General features: G+C 42.5%; 1 protein-coding gene across 10 annotated transcripts in view; it reads right to left on the bottom strand.

Annotated features, from left to right (window-relative positions):
- Positions 1–19,778, bottom strand: part of SASH1 (SAM and SH3 domain containing 1) — a 540,145-nt gene that overhangs the window by 40,699 nt on the left and 479,668 nt on the right. For all 10 annotated transcript variants that reach the window (XR_014546724.1, XM_083607936.1, XM_083607939.1 and 7 more), the window contains 4 exons: positions 18,524–18,564; positions 17,560–17,646; positions 15,774–15,886; positions 14,834–14,935 (listed from right to left, as the gene is read on the bottom strand). Coding sequence is in view for 9 of the 10 variants with exons in the window: in XM_083607936.1 (XP_083464062.1) it covers positions 14,834–14,935; positions 15,774–15,886; positions 17,560–17,646; positions 18,524–18,564 (343 nt within the window). In the remaining variant the exon portion in view is untranslated. The remainder of the gene's footprint in view (positions 1–14,833; positions 14,936–15,773; positions 15,887–17,559; positions 17,647–18,523; positions 18,565–19,778) is intronic.

The following is a 19,778-nucleotide window of genomic DNA, read 5'->3' as shown; positions in this document are numbered from 1 at the left end:
TAGGCTGAACAACAGTTATTAGTCCAATACTTAAGAAAGTAGATTATATTGTTCTATACATTACTAATGATAAAAAAAACCTGTAGTGAAGAGAGAAAACTGTACAATCCATACAACAAAAAGCAGCACCCTACACAGAGGCAATCTTGTCACCTGAAGCAACTTAGTGGCCTCCATATGTTCATCAGCCCTTAGGCAAATATGTTTAGTTTATACATTTGGTGGATGTGATGGTGGAATGAATGGATAAGAATATTCAATACCTCTTCCACCATGGATAGGAGGTAAAGTGTGACTTTCTCCTGTACTGAAATGGGAGAAACAAGTTCTCATGAACATTATTTTTGGTGCTTATTGCCACAAAAACCACAAAAAACCCTCACATAAAACAGATTGGCAATGATCTACTTCATTGATTAAGCTACCCTTGATAAATAAAACTATTGCAGCCATGTATCTCCACACGGTGACAAAATAACTTTCACAAGGGTCTCGTCGTTGTGAGCTGGAATTGATTTTCCTGTCACATACGTAGCCTTTAATTTCAGATGGGAACTTTCTGAAATGTGTTCATTGCTTTCATTCACCCAACCTGGAGCTTCATGAAGCAAAGAGGCCACTAGATTAAAACATTAATTCCATAGCAGAAATGTTGACCCCATCCAAGTAGGATCAGAATCCAGCAATCCAGAGTGCAATTCCTGATGGTCCTCCAAGGTGGGACTTTTCTTCCACATCACTCTCCTGGTTATTTCCATGCAGGGTTGAAGGATGTGCTCACCTTGGAGGCAGAGTTCTTTGGTGTCTCTTCCAACTCTACAATTCTATGATTCTATACTGTACTCCCAATACAATGGTACCTCGGGTTAAGTACTTAATTGGTTCCGGAGGTCCGTTCTTAACCTGAAACTGTTCTTAACCTGAAGCACCACTTTAGCTAATGGGGCCTTTTGCTGCCGCTGCACCGCTGGAGCACGATTTCTGTTCTCATCCTGAAGCAAAGTTCTTAACCTGAAGCACTATTTCTGGGTTAGCAGAGTCTGTAACCTGAAGCGTATGTAACCTGAAGCCTATGTAACCTGAGGTACCACTGTATAAGGTAAATTTCAAAGTGATTTAGGTGGTATCCAACTAAGTGCTTCCCATTAGTGCAAGGAGTTCCACTTACACAACAAAACGTCCGCCCCCCTCACTTTGTACCCCTACGTCCTTCCCAAATCTGCTCTGGAAGGTTGGAGAAAACCCCAGAACAGACGTAGGTAGCCTGTGGGGGAGGGGGGAGGGGAAGTTCTGTTGAGCAAGCAGGCGTCCTTGTGCTAGTGAAAGCACTTGGCTACTGCCCTGTGTGAAGATGTTCCATTTGGCTGGAAAGTTTTTTCAGCAGTGTTACCTCCTCTCTAGGGCAACAGGGTCTTGGGCTATGGCAGTTACTCTGATAAAGAGGTGATATCTGACCTAGCCAAGTGAATAAGTGGCTGGTGAGGGGAGAGCAACCAGCCGGTCAGCTAAAAAGTGATCTTGCCTGGGGACAGGACATAGATGGATCTGGATAGACTGGAATGCAGCACTGATCTAGTACAGTACAGGTGGAACCCCTCCCTGTATATGAACATGAGAGAGATTAACTCTTTCGAAGACTCCCCGCGTGGAATAGGAAAGCATTACAGGAAATGTAGAACATTTGCCTTATGTTAAATGGTTCCCTACAGAGAAAGGTCTTTCCTCAGTCAGGAAAAGGGCATTTTGCAGAATGTTGCACTACAGGCATCGCACTCAGAAGTCACAGCCCTTACAATACAAGTCCAAGTATTGTACCTCTAAAAGCTCACAGCTATCGTGTTCCAGAACACATCATCACAGCTAACAACTCTGTGCCAAAAGCAGAGCCTTATAATATGCATAGCCGTTTCTGTATAAAGTAGTTCATCTCTTTGGATATTCTAAGGAATAAAACACATGGATCTGTAGCACTGTAAACAGGAACAGCTTGATTCTCATCCAGGCTGCCACAAGTCTCCCCCCCCCACCCCCAGCTCTCATCCAAAAGCCCCTAATGGCTCAAGTTGTAATTATTTTGGCTAATGTTGGATGCAGAAATTCTGTAGTGAATGCTTAAGTGTTTCATTTCTAGTTTCTATGGCAACATTACATCAGATTGCAGACAGCTGGCTCCACAGTTTTAAACTATAACAAATTGACCAAGCCAGTTCAGAAAATTATACTTGCTTTAAAGAGATAGCACACCATCCAGCTGCCAACAGAATGGTGCAAGACCAACGGGACCCAATTTTTTGGCGTGTGTGCTAAGGCGGGGTCTCTTTCTCAGCTTCTTTTGGAACAAGTGCATCTCTGACACATCAGCAATGTTCTAATGCTGAGGGAAAGTGGGCCAGCTTGGGTCATTCTATTCCAGAACTGCACGGAGGACCACAGGGGAACAGGAACAAAATCAACAGCATCTGCAGTTCCCAAGAACTGTGTACAGTAAACTGAAACAACCTTTTGTCAGATGGTCAGGAAACTATAAAGCCAAGCTGTTACTGCTGCTTTGGCAGTGCTACCCTGTTCCTCTGACAAAAACAAGTGTGACTGTAACTCAGGAAATTGCCCATATTCCCCATATGTCCTTTCCGAAGTTGTGCATCCTTCAGTTTTCTGCTCTTTATTTAAATATCCCTATAATGTCTCAACCAAAGCTCATTTCAAATAATTTTCAGAATTACACTGCAATCCAAAGAAGCATAACTTTACTAACACAAAAGCTAAGATTTGTTTGCATTTCTGGATCTTAATTTCTGTGATCATGATTTTGCTTGCTGACTTTGTCATATATATCAAGTAAATAAAGTTAATCCCAGAAAAGTGCACACCAAGTTTAGGGTTGCCATATCTCGAAGAGCAAAAAGGAGGACACATTTGCCGACTTCTACTTCTAACTATGGATCGCTATGGCGACTCTACCCATGAAAAAGAGGACATGTCCTGGAAAAAGAGGGTCTATGGCAACCCTAAAATTTCAGAGAGATGCTTTCCTAGGTCAGGCTTGATTTCCATCTGCATCACAATGAAATTTGTAACTATTAGATTTGTTCTTACATAAAATAAGTTGTTAGACAAAGTCGCAAAACAAAATAGTACTATTGTTTACTTTGCTTCATCTGTACATATACATACAGGTAAGTGCCAAACTTTCAGATATTTCATATTCCAGGAGTTTAGTAGTAGAGCGCAGCGTTAAAGCATCATGAAGTGCCTCAATTATGGCACTGTATTTAAATAAAGTGAGGCAGGTTTGCCTTACTATGCTGCACATGAAGACCTATGATTGTTCAAGTGCATCCCTATATTATCTCGCTTGCTGTTCTACGCCAAAGTAATTGGCTCTCTGATGACAAATACTTCACGTGAAGCAATTTATTGGCCCAATATCCTAGCCCCATTCCTATTATATTATATTGTATCGTATTGTATATTATTTCCAGCTTCTTCTGGCCCATGCTGAAGCTCTTGAGTGTTGGCATAGTGGTCTGTTTCCACCGGGGTACCAACTTTGGCAATCCTACCTGCCATTGAACCCAATGGCTTTTGACTATATGCGATTTTGGCTTTAGGCGTGATCCCAGGAACATAACCCTGCGTTAGCTGTGGGCAGACTGTATAAAGGTTTTCAATAAATAAATAAAATCGGGAATTTTAACATGATTAACTGTGTGTTTCCAGATGGGTGTGTTATTATAGGTTTTCACAGCACCCGCAGCATGTTAGCAGTGTCAAAATGCCAGCTTGCATCTCTCTCTCATTTAATGCACATCCACCATTTTCATGGAAAACCCGATGTCAGAAAAACGTATTGCCAACGTCTGCGGCATCTGAATATCCTGTTTGCAATATTAAACCCTATCTGGAAACACCCATAGTTAATTATAGCTATAGGAGCCCTTTATTCCATCCCCCCCATCACTTTGCAGGATGGGAAGCACATCCTATGAATACTGAGCCACAGGCTTGATGACCTAACAGGGCTGGCATTTAGGAGACCTAACACTGTGTTCTGAATAATCCTCCCTTGAGTACTGCCCTTTCTCAGTTGCGTAACCCCAAAATTTAGGCTTAAGCATTTCTCCCTCAAAAGAACTATGCAGGAATCCTAACCTTGCCGCAAAACGCCTGTTGTCGGGAGTTACAGTACCAGATGTATGATTGGCTTTCCTAACCACTACTTGGTAAGTGAAGAGAAGCAGGGAACAATCAAAACACAATCAACTGGCTGGTCTTTCGCTCACATAAATCATCTCCCTCCCCACCCTCGGTTCCTCACTAGTTGCACAACTTACAAGAAAGACAGAAGTCATCAGAGTTATATTTGCCACAAGGGCAAAGCTGGAGGGGGGGGGAGGCGGAATAGAGAGTGTTGTACATGGGAAACAATCCCTGGTTTCACTGGCAGAGACTTATTGACCTCTTGCTGGCCCCTGTTTCTTAATTATTGTCAATGGAATTTCAGTAAAAGAAAAATGGGGGAGGGGAAGGAGAAGGAGAAGGCAGAGTAACCCACCCATCAAACACTATTCCCACCGCTACAACTGAAGCACTAAGAAAAAAACCTCCCACATATTTATTAAAAAACCAAAATATGTTAAATTAAATATGAAAGTTTTATTCCTTATAACACATGTAATGGTTATAGGGGTTGCTCGTGCATAAGTTGCCGCCACTCCTGGCTAGGTTGCCTGGTTAAACCTTTTCCTGGCTGGACAGCCCTTCACTTCGTGGCTGTTTCAGTCGCTAGCAGAATCCGTCAGTGGGCGTTTCTTGAACCTCTTCCAGCAAAGAAGTTCTTTGACGCCAAGTCGCCGCCTACTCTCCCTGCGCGGAAGTCTTCTGCGCAGGGTGGGTGTGGGCAGCGGAGGACCCGTGCTCTCCTTGCTGGTCTCCTGCGAGGAGTCCTGGAGCCCCCTCTCCGCTTCCCCCATTGGCCCCCCTTTATCCCTGGTGTTACGCTGATTTCCTTCCCCAGCCGAAGAGCTGCCTCTCTCCCTGATGGCCCTTCTCCAGCATCGCTGTGGAGCCTTGCCTCCGCCTCTAGCTCCGATGGCAGTTCCCTGACAACACATGAGTTTCTTCTCCTACTGATTTTAAAAACCACAGAATATAACTTGAAACACAGGCTATGAAAAGTCCTAAGCAGTTTAGGGTCAACAAACCTAAGTGATTACTACGGCCAGGAATCAGGTATTTGAAGAACTGCTTTCTCTTGCACTAACCTGTTTGTTCACTCAGTACCCAAGTCTTAGATCATCACATATCCTGGGTGTCTCATCTGCAGAGATCAGATGAACACTTTATCCCAGAGAGATTTGCCTAGCACCTATGATTCTATTTTTAGGAGATAAGCAAAGACCATTTTATTCTTCTGGGGGTTTTCTTGACTGGATTTTTTTAAAATTACTGCTAGTTTTTAAGTGTGATAGCAAGCTGGTTTGCAAGGCGGGATGGCTCTTTTTGTTTGCTTAATTTTTATCACTGCTATAATGATTTGTTTCAAAATGTTGTATTGTGATACTGCTAAAATCTTTCAATGCATTCTGTGCCTTCCTCAAATGCTTTTGACGGCTTGAAGATGTCCCTGACTTGTGTTAATGTCTCTTGCTTGCCTGATGGAGGAGGCTGTGTGTGTATCTGTACTTGTGTGTACACTTCTGACTTTTTTGCAAGGCTGGAATATAGCAAACTGTAAGGCTCTCATATTCATTGGTTCTGCCCTCTTTTTTTTGTCTCTGCCCTGCCCACCTTTTGCATGAGGCCTCTAAAATGTTGCTCACAAGGGAATGTGACCCTTGGGTTGAAAAAGATTCCCTATCTCCTGACTTAAAACCAATGATTTGCTAACACAATGGGGTTATATCCAATGTCACACAAGTAAAGCCACTGAAATTGGTGGGTTAATTACCTTAAAGCAAACCCAACTGACCCATAAACTTTATCCAGCATGGAAAATTACATCCACTTAGCATTAACAAACTCTTTGCAATAATTCTATGCGGGGTGTCAATCCACTGAAGTCAACTAATGAATGCAGTAAAAGTGGACATATGAGGCATGGCATTAATTATGGAAAAACCACAAAAATGCTCCAAGGCCACTTTAGTGAGAAGCACATTGCACATTAACCAATGATGAACTGCCTGGGGAAAATTAATAGAAAGTTCCTGTCATACATTCAAGATGGAAAAAATTATAATTCTCATTTCTTCCCATTAGGTCCGTCTCAACATTGAAATAATTGCTGAGGCATGCTTCAAAATGGTTAAACAATCACAGAGTTTTCAGTTATTTAAAAAGCACTGAACAACGGGTGTAACCTGATGGAAGGAAATGCTGCATCTCACTACAGGGAAACAAGTTCTTTCTTAATTCTAGGCACTTAAAATGTACAAAGAGTTTGCTACTCCTATATAAATTCTTTACTTTTTTGTAATATAAAAAGCAAGAACTCAAAAAATACATTGATCAAAATTTATGAGAACGTAAGAGCAACTCTTTCATGAGACCAAAGGTCTATCTAGTCCACATTCACATGTAAAAGGAAAGACAAAAATAGCATATAACCCTGTCCAGAACTGCTTGTTGTGATGTGGAAGGTGAGTTTTGGAAGCCTATAGCTATCTTCCTTTTGGAAGGCCCCTCCTACAGAGCCTGGAAGAAAGAAGAGGCCTCCCTTTCCTCAGATACCTCTCTCTGGTCCCATTGCAGAAAGGAAGGCTTTATGGGAGCTCCCATTTGAGTCTCATAGACACCCCCATGAACCCCCTAAATTTAAGAGTTAACAAGGTTTAGAAGGAAACACTTTGATGGTTAGCTTTGTCCTACCTGTCCCTGGGATACTCATTCTATTGCTTATTCATGGAGGCTTTTTTTTTTTTTTTTTGGCAAGTAGTTCATTGGCTGGAAGGCAGGGGTGGAACTTGGTTTTATTTCATTCGGTGAAGAAGAAGAAGAAGAAGAAGAAGAAGAGGAGGAGGAGGAGGAGGAGGAGGAGGAGGAGGAGGAGGAAGAATGTGGACTTGATATCCCACCTTTCACTCCCCTCAAGGAGTCTCAAAGCGGCTAACAATCTCCTTTCCCTTCCTCCCCCACAACAAACACTCTGTGAGGTGAGTGAGGCTGAGAGACTTCAGAGAAGTGTGACTGGCCCAAGGTCACCCAGCAGCTGCATGTGGAGGAGCGGAGACTTGAACCCGGTTCACCAGATTACCCAGCTCGTCAAAGACCCATATGGCACACACACACCCAAACAAACATGCATTTGCACATATGCACACATGCTGGGAGCCTCAATGGCACTCCTCTGGAGGCTTTACCCAGAACAAACAAACAGCTAGCCCCCCACTTAGCTACAGCACTGATAGAAGGACCAATGAAGCTTGCCTCTCTGAAGCAGAAAGATGTCTGTGGACTGGAAGGGAGGCTTCTCTTCAGAATAAATGGGAGAGGGGATTGAAGAGAACTGCCTTCTCAGTCCCGGGGGGGAGAGACCTTTCTCAATGTAGCTTTGCCTCCTCCCCTCTGAAACAACTGTACTTTACTCTGCAAAATAGTTACATTGTATAACACAATATTTATTTATATCCCACTCTTCTTTTAGAAAATTCAGAGCATCTTACATAGGTCTTTCACACAAATACCCAGCATATCCTTATCACAGCCACTTCTCTTCCACAATAGTAAGACATAGTTCACAGCTATTCACAGACCACTCACTAGGCCTTCTTGATAATCAAGACTTTTATTGTATGGACTATTTTATTTAGCCTTCTAGCTTCCGTATCTTCCTTGCTCAGTCTCCTTGATGTTTCCATGTTTTCTACCTCATAATTCCTCCAACCCTATATATCAGGTCATACACAATGAAAAGAAAATCTTATGTGTGCCTGATACTAGTTTGAAGGATCCAGATTCAGGAAAATTCTACTCTCCTGGGATTTGTGGATCAACAAATGGCGTCTAGTATTAACCATGATGACAGGGTAGTTCAATTTGTTGGAGAGTTATGGAACTGCAACAAGGCAATCCATATATCTCTGTTCTGCCAGTTATGCCACTATGGATCACCAGCTTTCTATTGGGTCTAAATAGGCAAAGTAATAATGTACCCAGTGCTGGTACTGTGTACCCTTGCGTACCCCCAGAAAAAAGTACTGAATGTACCTATTTACTAAGTATGGTGTTTTGTTATTCTGCACTGAGAAGATACACTGAGAATATCCATCACAACAAGTGAGTGAGTGCCTGAGGGTCCTGCTCTTGCCACTTACCATCTGGCCTGGGGCGGGGCCTGAAGCCTCACAAGGACTGCTTGCTGCCTGCTGCCCAGGAGGACTCCCCTGAGTGAGTGCCTGAGGGCCCTGCTCTTGCCACTTACCACCTGGCCCAGGGCGGGGCCTGACAGGCCTCACTAGGACAGTTGCTGCTACTGCTGGAGGGGCACAGAGTGTTTTTAAAATGTTTTTAAAAATTTCTTTTGGATTTTTTGTATGTGGGGGGTGGGGGTGGGATGGATGTTTGGTTGGGCTTGGGGATTTTTTTTGATTTTGATGTTTTTGTAATTTTTACAGTTTTTTGTTTGTATTGTTTTATTGGTTTTGTTTGTTTGCTTGTTTGTTTAAGGTGTTATTTTGTTCTTAAGGGGAGGGGTCAGGGCTGCCGGGGAGTGGGCCCCAGTCCACAAAATGGCTGGGGCATGTTCCACAGGGGGGGGGGATGCACTGGGACAACTGATCTCAGTGATCACGGGTAGGAGGAGGAGTTACACTAAAACTAGACCATGTCATTACAGAGGGGGCAGGTTTAGTTGTTGTCTGAGGACTATTCCTGCCTCCGGGTCTGGTCCTGACCGGATGGATACTAGAATCAGCAAGGGATACCCACATGACCTGAAGGTGCTGCTGTGCAATGCCAGGTCAATGATTCATAAGACCACTGCCATCCATGACTTGATCATGGATGGAGGACTTGACCTGGCATGTGTAACAGAGACTTGGTTGGATGAAGCAGATGGGCCTGTCCTTGCCGCTGCTTGTCCACCAGGTTTCTCTTACGCACAGCAACCCAGGTCATGTGGGCGGGGAGGGGGGGTTGCAGTGATTTTTAGGAAGTCATTAGTTTGCACCAGGCGTCCTATTGGGAAGACCCAGTTTTCCGAGTGCATGTTCTGGAAGTTGGGCAATAGGGGCAGTACAGGATTCCTTTTGGTGTACCGACCTCCCTGCTGCACCAAGGATTCCCTGCCCGAGCTGCTTCAGGTCGTGGCGGATGTTCTCCTGGAGACACCTAGCTTGGTCGTCCTAGGGGATTTTAACATCCATGCCGACACGACCTTACAAGGGGCCGCTCGGGACTTCATGGAAAGCATGGCCTCCATGGGGCTGTCCCTGAATAAGTCTGGCCCAACCCATAGCCGCGGACATGCCTTGGACCTGGTGTTTACCTCTATGGATGTTGGTGATTTGACACTAAGTAAAAGCGAAATGAAAGAAGTGCCATGGTCAGATTGAACGAGCGGTTGCTGAACAACTCCAGGCACACCTGGAATAAGCGGACCATTTGGATCCCTTCCAGTCGGGATTCAGGCCTCATCATGGGACTGAAACTGCCTTGGTCGCACTGGTTGATGATCTCCGGCAGGCTAGGGACAAAGGTGAGAGCTGTTTCCTAGTTCTGCTGGATCTCTCAGCGGCGTTTGATACCATCGACCATAACATCCTTCTGGACCGTCTTGAGGAGCTGGGGGCACTGTCATACAGTGGTTCCGCTCCTTCCTCCTGGGCCGTGTTCAGAAAGTGGTGGTGGGGGATGAGTGTTCAGACCCCTGGGCTCTCACTTGTGGGGTGCCTCAGGGTTCTGTCCTCTCCCCCATGCTTTTCAACATTTACATGCAGCCGCTGGGAGAGATCATCAGGAGGTTTGGGCTGGGTGTTCATCAGTATGCGGATGATACCCAGCTCTACCTCTCTTTTAAATCAGAACCAGTGAAGGCGGTGAAGGTCCTGTGTGAGTGTCTGGAGGTGGTTGGAGGATGGATAGCGGCTAACAGATTGAGGTTGAATCCTGACAAGACAGAAGTACTGTTTTTGGGGGACAGGAGGCAGGCAGGTGTGGAGGATTCCCTGGTCCTGAATGGCGTAACTGTGTCCCTGAAGGACCAGGTGCGCAGCCTGGGAGTCATTTTGGACTCACAGCTGTCCATGGAGGCACAGGTCAAATCTGTGTCCAGGGCAGCTGTTTACCAGTTCCATCTGGTACGTAGGCTGAGACCCTATCTGCCTGCGGACTGTCCCGCCAGAGTGGTGCATGCTCTGGTTATCTCCCGCTTGGACTACTGCAATGCACTCTACGTGGGGCTACCTTTGAAGGTGACTCGGAAACTACAACTAATCCAGAACGCGGCAGCTAGACTGGTGACTGGGAACGGCCGCCGAGACCACATAACACCGGTCTTAAAAGACCTTCATTGGCTCCCAGTACGTTTCCGAACACAATTCAAAGTGTTGGTGCTGACCTTTAAAGCCCTAAACGGCCTCGGTCCAGTATACCTGAAGGAGCGTCTCCACCCCCATCGTTCTGCCCGGACGCTGAGGTCCAGCGCTGAGGGCCTTCTGGCGGTTCCCTCATTGCGAGAAGCAAAGCTACAGGGAACCAGGCAGAGGACCTTCTCGGTAGTGGAAGCTACCATGGAACGCCCTTCCAGCAGATGCCAAAGCGATAAACAACTACCTGACATGCAGAAGACATCTTAAGGCAGCCCTGTTCAGGGAAGTTTTTAACGTGTGATATTTTACTGTATTTTTGGTTTCTATGGAAGCTGCCCAGAGTGGCTGGGGAGGCCCAGCCAGATGGGCGGGGTATAAATAATAAATTATTATTATTATTATTATTATTATTATTATTATTATTATTATTAACTATACAATTTACATACAATAAAATGTGTTCCAATGAGGCTTGTACCCAGTTAAAGAGTCAAAGGACTGCAATCCTATAGATCTACAGTACAATCCTATAGATCTATTTTAGCCCCACTGAGTTGTTGTTGTTGTTGCTGTTGTTAAAATTTGTATGCCGCCCTATACCTGTAGGTCTCAGGATGGTTCACAACACAAAGTTACAGCACAAAATACATAAATAAAAATAATTGAAACAATTAACAATACTAATGTATACAAACTAATAAAAATACACTCCCCAACAGAAGTCCCTAAACAATCCCAAATACAAATACAAAAATCCAAATTAACATATAGCAAATATGTCATGCAAATAAATGTGGTTGAATTCATAACAGCAACAAGTAGACCCCACTCCCACCCCGGTCTATTTATTGGTAAAATTAAATGATTAAAAAGATAAACTGGGCTACAGGTTATAAAAACTTTTACGATTATAACATTCCCCATCCTCTCCATTTGCTGCTTTTGACCACTGGGATTTTGTTATATGTATTAACGTGTAGACCCTACCTAAGATAAGTCCTGCTACAACACATATATAAACAAAAAAATATGCAGTTATGCAGATTAATCTTAGAAATTTTGGAGTCGCTCAATCAAATAAATTCTTTTTTAACTGGGCGAGGGCCTCGTGAATACAATTAGTATGATTCTGTTGTAAAAATATTTTTCAAGAAAAAAATGAATGAAGCAAACACTAGAAGCAACAGAAAGAAAAATCCTACTTGTGGTGGCAAAGAAATGGTTTCACCCGTAAAACCTTTGGCTGTGTCTGGGATAAAGAAGGACCCATTTTTACCCAGCAGAGCAATTAAACACATAAGCTTGAAGATAAGGATGGTTTTGATTTGGGAGAGACATATGACTTTGAGATGAAGCAGAGTGCAGGGAATTCATTACTTTTACAGCATCCCCTGCTGGCTGATTCACAGTCAGAATAGCATATTGCACACAAGGAACTTGTTAAGTCCCCAGTTTCTACTGAATATAAAATGAGGGATTAGGTATCCTATTGGTGTCTCTTTTTCTATTGCTATCTGATAGGCTAGTAGAACAGTATCAAGCATGCCCTTAGCGCAGATAGGGTTAGCCATCAGAGAACACCTGGCTTGAATTTGGCACACAGCTGGGAAAGTTCTCTGAACTACAATGCCAAATGTCAAACTAGCCAGAGAACGACCCACCCAGTTACTCCAAAGCTATATATATAAACTTCCACATATACAGTACAGATACGGAGGTATGTGCAACCTCTTTGCTGCAGGCACACTTCCCCGCAGCCCATGGGCAGGCAGTGAAGGGTAAGTCTCTGCTCCTCTGTCCTTACAGACCAAAGGAGTATGAATAATACACATGACACTGCCATATATGGAGTCAAAACATTTGTCCATCTTGCTCAGTATTTGCTAGTGGCCAGCGGCTCTCTAAGGTCTTGGTCAGAGAGAAAACTTTCTCAGCTCCACCACAAGAGATCTTTTAACAAGAGATACTCAGAATTTCTACATTCCTATGTGGGAGGCATAGTTTACTAATGCTTTATCTGAAGCGAAGCCAAATCAGACAATTTTGACATGGACTGGTCTCCATTTTTTTGATGACAGAAATAGGAAGTCATATAAGTACTACTCCCATTATTCGCTCCTTGTTGTGATTGGGATATATAGACTCATCTTAAAATATTGCATCTCAGTAATTTGCTTTTTATACTGAATATGCTTTGTTTATTGCTTCTGTTATTGTTTGTATGGTTATGTGTTAGTTTGTGCATATGTTTATGATAAATCAATACAAATTATTTTTTAAAAAGAGTGATGCTGGGGATTGAGCCTGGGACCTTCTGCATGCAAAAAACATGTACTCTCCCACTTAGCTATAACCCTTTTCCTGGCTATTATGCAGTTTCAGAGAGATGGGGAAGAACAGAGAAACTAATCCTGTACAGCACCTCTCTAGGAATAAGTCTCACTGAACTCAATGGGACTTGCTTCTGAGTAGCTGGCCTTCTATTGAGTCTTATTCTGTGTTTCCGTGATGTTTGCCCTTGAAAACTTCAAGTGGTAATATAATATCTTTTTTTAAAGTAAGTAATTACATTCTCAGTCATCCCAGCTTCTCTGGGAAGGCAACACACACCTGTAAGTGTATCATGGAGAATTCTAGGAGAGGGACTTAGCTCTGCAAGATATAAACTGCTTGCCATAACTAAAAACTCTGAAAAGGCCCAACAAGAGCAGTCCTTGTTTCCAAAAGAAAATTTGGATGCATTTTAAATTAGGGGGGAAGGTATGGGAGTGGGGGGATGAAAGAAGAAAACATGCAAGCCTGATCCAGGAACATTAACTTCACATCAGAAAGGAAAGACATGACTGGAATGATAAAGTCTTTAATAATGCATACTTCCTAAAGTATGAACTGGACACACAATGAGAAGATTAAATGTTAATCTGCATGTATCTGGCACAATGCCAATACAGCTGTTGGCTTGGCACATTCAAAAGAAATAGAATAAATGGAGTCCTCCAAACTGAGCTTAGAATTAACAGTATAGTGACAACAGAGGGCAGCTTCTCTGCTGACACAGGGGAGGTGGCACCCTGTCCTTTGCTAATTGTTTTTGTATTTTAGCCTGGCAGGCAAGGGACTGAACATCCCAATTTGCCAATAAAAAATCGCGTAAATGACAGAAGGTTGAGAGGAAGAAGCAAGATCAATAGAAATTAAATCTTTTCAGCATGACACATGTCAATGGCATTTTTCCCTTTTTGCAAAAAAAATGTGATGCTCAGCCACATGCAATGCAAATCTGTCTTGCAGTTTATTTTTATTTTGTTTTTTAAAGCTACATTTCACAGTTTGAAGGCTGTTCACTAGAACTTCTTTCCTCAATAATTACATGGTTAGGGAAGGCATCATTTCGAATTGGGATTACAAAACCATTTAAAGATTTTAGGCTGCAGTTCTAAAATCATTTGTGAGAGTTGAAGGTGAACTGAACACACTAAGACTTACTTCTGAGTAGAACAAGCCTAGAACTGCACTATTACAGGAAAGGATTAGAAACAAAGTATATGGTATTAATGTCAATTGCTATATTTTCAACAACAACGTGCATCAAGTATGACATGTTCTCAGATAATCATTATAATGTATACTTTGCAATAGAGCAGGGTGAAAGTCCAAACAAGCAGGCATATCTATCTAGCCACAGGATAACAGCCAAAATGTTCAAGTGGAAAAAGTGAGGCTTTGGGGGAATCTGAAGATGGAAACACACTTGAGTTTTGACACAGAAATGCTTATATCTTAGTAGAGCTCTAGAGGAAGCTTAATGTGACATGGCAGCTTAATTTAGGGCTGCATCCATGTGAACAGTGGATACCTGGCACCCATGGAAACATTAGCTTCTGCCATGTCATGAGCAAGATTGTTTCTGGCATGACACCACAAGTGCTTCGAAATTTACTTTTGCAGTTGCACCCACAAAACCACACCCTATCTACAAGCGCAGATACACACAACCGGCTGAGAGGCAATATGTGCAAACTTTTGGTTAAAAAAGGTGTTGTGTGAAGAGAACCTGCAACTCAGGCAGAACACAGACTGTGCTGAACAAAGGCTAAAAGAATACCAGCACTATATCCAACATCCATGAGATTCAACTGAAGAGAGTTGAAACTTTTTTAAAAGTGGAGGGATCTTTCCTTTTCAATGAGGAATGGGACCATCATGCCTGAGGCGAACATTCTCCATGCTTCTTGCTTCCCTTTCAACTGCCTTATGTCAATGTAAACAATATATGCAACTGCATTGTAGAGACTGATACTCACATTACAATTGGAGGAACCGTCAAAAGATGGGTAAGGACTATCAGGCCATTCAGCAGAGTCCATGCTACCTGACTGCCGATGTTGGGCCTCATATTCCTTAAGCTGAAATGAAAATAAGACCAAAGGTTTTCTACCTTGCTAAAGCATGTGGTTTAACCTATTCCATTTTCTCAACCCCCTCCCCCCATTATTCTGCTTTCTGGTTTGCTCATATTATCACATATTGTTGTGATAATACAGATAGATAGATAGATAGATAGATAGATAGATAGATAGATAGAAGCAAGCTCTGGAAAGTTCAGAAAAAATCCCAGACACAAATACATACTACTCAGCTCTGTTATATTTAAATATGTTGTTTAGTACAGTACTCTAGTGACAAAAGCGAGAAATCAGCCCTCTGAAGGTTAATAGAGAGTAAGTTATGTGTGAACTGAATTGTTAGCTTCAAAGCATAGTCTCATTAAGTCTTAACTGCAGAGTCGACAATCTTATCAGTGTGTGGCTGAGCTTTAATGCTTAGTTAAGCTATAATGCAATTCACTTACTCACCCATATATGCATACACTTACCACATGATTATTCAGGTTAGCACCATACTGTGGAACTGTGATTCCCAAACCTTTTAAAACCACTTACGGTACAATTCTATAACCAGTTATCTCAGAGTAAGCCCAGTGAACTTAATGGGGCTTACACCTGAGTAGAAATGTATAGGATCGTGCTGTTATTCACAGAACTGCTTTCATACGGAATCTTTGGGCCTGGTCAGACAGGACGCTAATGTATAAGCAACCCCTGCTTCTATCCCAATCCACAAAGTCACCTAGCATTGTTCTCAGAAATTATGGCAACCTATTTACAAGGTTCTAGTGTTTCACTGATATAACTGACATATCAAGGAATAATAAGGCTGAATAGTATGTATTTCATCACATACCCTTGCAAGCGCTTCCTCAATAGTAATCATCTTCTCCTTAACCATCATCATTAGTTGGATCCGCTCCTCGTCACTCATTGTGATCTCACTTGCCACATAACCAACATCCTCCCCTGAAGACACAAAAGAAGAATAAAGATCTTTAGAAACAAAGCAAAATGGGGGGGGGGGGGAGAGAGATAAAGTGTACCAAATCATGATCTTCCCAGGCTACTGACCTCAGAAATCTGGTTCCTATGTTAGTCAAGCTATTTGGGCTACTTAACTCCCTCCTTCAAAATTTTGAGATACATGGCAACATTTTTATTTGGGTTTGTGAAATATGTTGATCTTAACACTGTCAGAGACCAAGGACAGCAGCCATGCCAGGAGAGCCATTGCCAGTTTTACCCCACAGCTTGATGACAGGAGCAATGCTAAAATATTCCTCTCTAGTGACCTATTTTGCTTCCTCAAATCAATAGAGCTTAGAAAGAAGGCATGTCCTAGAATATATTTATTATACTTGGAAATCATTACAGACAATGACAGAGCAGCAAAGGAAATGCTAATCCAAAGCCTGGTATGTTGGGTCAAGAGATTTTCTGCATTGCAAACCGATTCCTACCATCCTTTGTACAAATCTGCCATATTTTCAACCTATCATTTATCATCTTAGGAAACATTTGTCTTTGAAGGGGTAATATAACAAATACGGATGGAATAAGATGGTATTTGTCCTATATTTTATGCTTAGGGTGCAGAATGACTGGACTTTGATGGTGCTGTTTTAAACTGTGGTTTCATTCATTTATTTAAAAGCATTTATAATCTACTTAATATTTTAACATATTTAAGTGATATTTTAATGATTGCATAATGTATTTTTGTGAGTACAACTGTACAAGGGGGTGACTGAGCAGCTTTCAATCTATCAGGTCCATGATTAGCTCTGCTCCACCCTCGACCTGCCCAATTTTGGGGTCCTATACTTGCTGTTTCTGGTAGGAACACCACCCGAGAAGCTTCTCAACTACTGTACCTTCAGAAGAGCCTGGTAGACTTTGGCAGATGGACAACTCTTATACCGAACCAGTCCAGTAGCACAAATTGGGATTAAGAGTATGCTGTGAAATGTGGAATATCCGACAGGTGCGCAGCCTTCCCGCTGCTCCCCGGGGCTGGCAGTGAGGGAAGCTCGGCTTTCCCCACCGCCAGCCCCAGAAGCTCGGGGAGCAGCCTTTCTGCTGCTCCCCAACCTGCTCTTTGGGGCTGGCTTTCCCCAAAGAGCAAGTCAGGCAGCAGCGGAAAGGCTGCTCCCCGAGCTTGTGAGGCTGGTGGTGGGGAAAGCCGAGCTTCCCTCACCGTCAGCCCCGGGGAGCAGTGGGAAGGCTGTGGGTGCACGCGCGCGCGCACACGCACATGCACACACACGAGAAGTTGATGATCAGGAGGAGGCTGCTTTTGTATTCCTTAATGAATAAAGTTTTGCTCTAAGAACAGAGCAATCACACTATGAAACAGCTTCATCTATTGCTGAACTTTAGTTTGGTATGGAATAGTTCTCAGAGATAAAGCAGCTTCTGTTAAATTGGACAGCGTCTGACAGGCAGCAGTATATAACCTGCCTTTCTAACCTAGTGGAATTAATTGAACAAAAGAGTACTGTCAAAAAATTAAGACTACCCTTGTTAAATTATTGCAGTTTAGTATGTAAATCCTGCTGAAGGCTCAATTCACTATATAAACTATTCTCAGAACTAAATGTAACAAATATTAAAACACAGCAATGCTAAAAAAGCTGTACCTTTTGAAGACTGCCTCATTAGTCCCTTCTGATTCTTTCTGAAGTTTTGCCAGAAATACCTATTCTTCTTTTTCCAATCTGCTTTACCTAAAGGGGAACACAAGATACATTAGAGGTTTAAATATGTATACATTTTCAAAGGAAACCCATTCCCTCATCCTGTTTCAGTTATTTTTGGGCGTGTTTTTTAATTTTAATTCATACTTGGAAAGAATGCCATAAATAGCTGTCACAAGCAATCATTATTTAGGAAAAGGAAGGCTGTAGACCATTTGCAACAAGCAACCAAAAAATACTATGCTAGGTGAAAATGAACACACATTTTTTATGTTCATGTTAACTAACAATATAGATCATACTGAACTTTTATTTTTAGTTCACCTAAAAAACCTTCAAAGTTAAAAGCTACCTAAAAGTTAATATGAAAATGCAATTTCAATTTGTTTGTGTAATCTAAAAGTGGTGCATGACCATTAGTCATATTTCTACATCAAGCAGGCTTCCTAGTTATTTTATTTTGCACTTGAGTGCAAAAATGAGATCTATAAATAAATGATAAATAACAGCTATCCCTATTTAAAGCAAACACTGAGATGCAAGTGAATTAAATAAATTGTACCAGAAGATTCCAATACATTTGTTTTCTTTAAGGGAGGAGGAAAAGAGTGGCTGTGCTCCTCTTCTGGACAAAATGACTTCAGTGATTAACAAAAACTATCCCACACCTCTGTCTATAACACTTATAAAATGTATAAGGAAGTACTATTCTAAAGGAATAATCCTCAAAGATGAGAAGGAAGTTGAAAAACCTCCCCCTTTCCCCCCACAAGCAGGTAGCAAAACATGTGACATTACTGCAAGAGAGTTGAAACAGCAAGGTAGATCAACACTGCTGATGGTATGCAAAAAGCAAGGCATTGGGAAGGGGTGGAGAAAGGACCAAATAAAGGTGAAGTATACTGACCGACAGCACTTTCTTCAGAACTTGATTTATGAAGAGAGAACCTAAAACACAAAACAGAAACAGAATGATTGTGGCAAACGTCTGACGTGTCTTGGGAGTTGTCTGCAGGGCTGGCTGCCTCAAACGAAGGACAAAAATGCACCATCTGCCCCTGCCCTTCCATGTACTGACCCAACCAACAGTTGAATCTTACTTCCACACTGGCAACAGGCCAGTGTCCTCCACCACTGTACCTTGAGGGCAGAAGGCTAACTTAGGGGGCACAGGACAGGCTGTACAGCACACAGAGCTCTGTCTTCCAACAGAGGGAAATGGGGAGGGGGGCAGCTGGGGGAGGGCAAGGACACACAGCATTTGCTGTCTGGGGCAGTCGCCTCACTCTGCCTCATGGTAGGACCAGCCCTGGTTATCTGGCTCACAGTAAGTCAGGATCTGAAGCATCAAATGCCCCCTCCCTGCTCCTTTTCTTATGAATGCACACTGAAGCCAGCAAGAGAAACTGTATCTCAGCACCAGCCACACTTAAACAATGGCATTAGCTCAGCTCCAGCCTGAATGCTCTGAAACGAGCTTCTTGTGACTGATGCAGAAAAATATGTATGGAGAACAAAAGAGTTAAAGTTACAGGGTCAAAGGGGGAAATGTGCCAAAGAATGTCCTCTCTTCTCCCCCTCCCTCCCCAGGCTGTCAGCATAGAAAATTAATACAACACTTCTACCAAGTGGTAATATATTCTATGCTGTGCATGTAACTCTGCCTTTCGACTACTGTGGCAAACTGTAGCATTCTTTAATGCAAAAAACATCACTTTTTGTGGGCTGGCAGTTTACAATACATGAAAATAAACAGCATTAAAATTAGAAATATAAATAATGGTAATGATACTATTAATAATTACTTTCTTCAATTTAAGTTTATTATTGCTACCAAGCTTGGAGAAAAACAAGGATTTGAAGTCTCTATTCCAAAGAGAAAGATGATGATAGATAGATAGATAGATCTTCAGAAAACAAGATGAACATTTTACTTTGAGTGTGCTTCAAAGCTTAACTACACACTCAGAGTTTGACTTTGCAAACCCATCTGATCTGCACTTCCTAGGATTAGCAGTAGAGGGCACTGCAGTGTTTTTGATCAACAAAAGCTCTGAGAAGAAACCAAACTGTATTTTGTTTTAGACCAGTGCACACTGTAAATGATCCAAGTGATTAGAGGCCAACAGTTTATAAGCATGAAAAACATAATCATCAATTTG

The sequence above is a fragment of the Podarcis filfolensis genome (assembly GCF_964270895.1).
Source record: "Podarcis filfolensis genome assembly, chromosome: 3".
NCBI classification, from domain to species: domain Eukaryota; kingdom Metazoa; phylum Chordata; class Lepidosauria; order Squamata; family Lacertidae; genus Podarcis; species Podarcis filfolensis.
The sequence above is the reverse complement of the archived record's forward strand: the minus strand, read 5'-3'. Positions and strand labels throughout refer to the sequence as shown.